General features: G+C 69.9%; 1 protein-coding gene across 1 annotated transcript; it reads left to right on the top strand.

The window, feature by feature from the left end:
• Window positions 1-89: 89 nt before the first annotated feature.
• EMIHUDRAFT_257917 (hypothetical protein) lies at window positions 90-1,315 on the top strand (the record flags this gene model as incomplete). Its single annotated transcript, XM_005762254.1, has 4 exons — window positions 90-111; window positions 188-234; window positions 452-814; window positions 998-1,315. 4 exons carry the CDS (start codon window positions 90-92, stop codon window positions 1,313-1,315), a joined length of 750 nt encoding a protein of 249 aa, XP_005762311.1.
• Window positions 1,316-1,403: the final 88 nt, after the last annotated feature.

Genomic DNA, 1,403 nt, shown 5'->3' with positions numbered 1-1,403 from the left:
GGCAGGATTTTCGGCTGCCGGCGCTCGCGTAAGGCGAACGAGCGTCAATGGCATCTCTCCGCCTAACTCCAAGTCCTCCCAAGCATCGCATGCTCTTGCCCTACCGCCGCCGTTGGACGGCACTCATGGGCTCCGCCGCCTCGCCGGCCGTGGGCGCGTTCTCGCGCTCTCCCCCTGCCAGCACCAGGCCAGGGCGGAGGCGTGCGGCTTCTCGCCGCCGACGGCGCCGCCTCCGTCCGCCTCGCCCTCTCCGCCGCCGCCGTCCGCCTCGCCCTCGCCGCCACCTCCGTCCGCCTCGCCGTCGCCGCCGCCGCCTCTGCCGCCGCCTCCCTCCGCCTTGCCTGCGCCGCCGCCGTCCGCCTCGCCGTCGCCGCCGCCGCCGTCCGCCTCGCCGTCGCCGCCGCCGCCTGACGTGCAGCTGCTCGACCTCCGCGCCGCCACCACGTACCAGGACTCGAGCTTGTTCGACAAGCAGGCGCCCGTGAGCGACCTGTCATACGCCGACAGCACGACGGGACGGCCGTGGGCCGAGTGCGGCCAATACACAAGCCAGTGGTGGGGCGTCGACCTCGGGAGCGAGGTGTATGTGGGCTACGTGCGGCTGCAGAACCGCAACGACTGCTGCGCGGAGCGGCTGACGGACGTCGACATCTATCTCGGCTCGACGGCGGAGACGTACACGGGCAACGCGCTGGTGAAGTCAGACGTGAGCGTGTTGTCGAACGTGATGTTGGAGGTGGAGATCAACGCGTTGGGGCGCTACATCTACCTCAACCGGCCGTCTGCGGCGGGGCTGACGGTGTGCAAGTTCTACGTCTTCGCAGGAAATCGCAATGGTCCATCTCCTTCCGCGTCGCCGTCGCCACCGCCTCCCTCCGCGTCGCCGTCCCCGCCGCCTCCGTCGGCCTCGCCGTCGCCGCCGCCGCCGTCCGCCTCGCCGTCGCCGCCGCCGCCTCACGTGCAGCTGCTCGACCTCCGCGCCGCCCCCACGTACCAGGACTCGAGCTTGTTCGACAAGCAGGCGCCCGTGAGCGACCTGTCATACGCCGACAGCACGACGGGACGGCCGTGGGCCGAGTGCGGCCAATACACAAGCCAGTGGTGGGGCGTCCACCTCGGGAGCGAGGTGTATGCGCGCTACGCGCGGTTGCAGAACCGCAACGACTGCTGCGCGGAGCGGCTCACGGACGTCGACGTCTATCTCGGCTCGACGGCTGAGACCTACACGGGCAACGCGCTGGTGAAGTCAGACGCGAGCGTGTTGTCGAACGCGATGTCGGAGGTGGAGATCAACGCGTTGGGGCGCTACATCTAACTCAACCGGCCGTCTGCCGCGGGGCTGACCGGCGTGCAAGTTCTACGTCTTCCCAGGGAAACCCAATGCGCCATCTCCTTCCACGTCC

Source organism: Emiliania huxleyi (genome assembly GCF_000372725.1).
Source record: "Emiliania huxleyi CCMP1516 unplaced genomic scaffold EMIHUscaffold_6888, whole genome shotgun sequence".
Lineage (NCBI taxonomy): Eukaryota > Haptophyta > Isochrysidales > Noelaerhabdaceae > Emiliania > Emiliania huxleyi.
The sequence above is the reverse complement of the archived record's forward strand: the minus strand, read 5'-3'. Positions and strand labels throughout refer to the sequence as shown.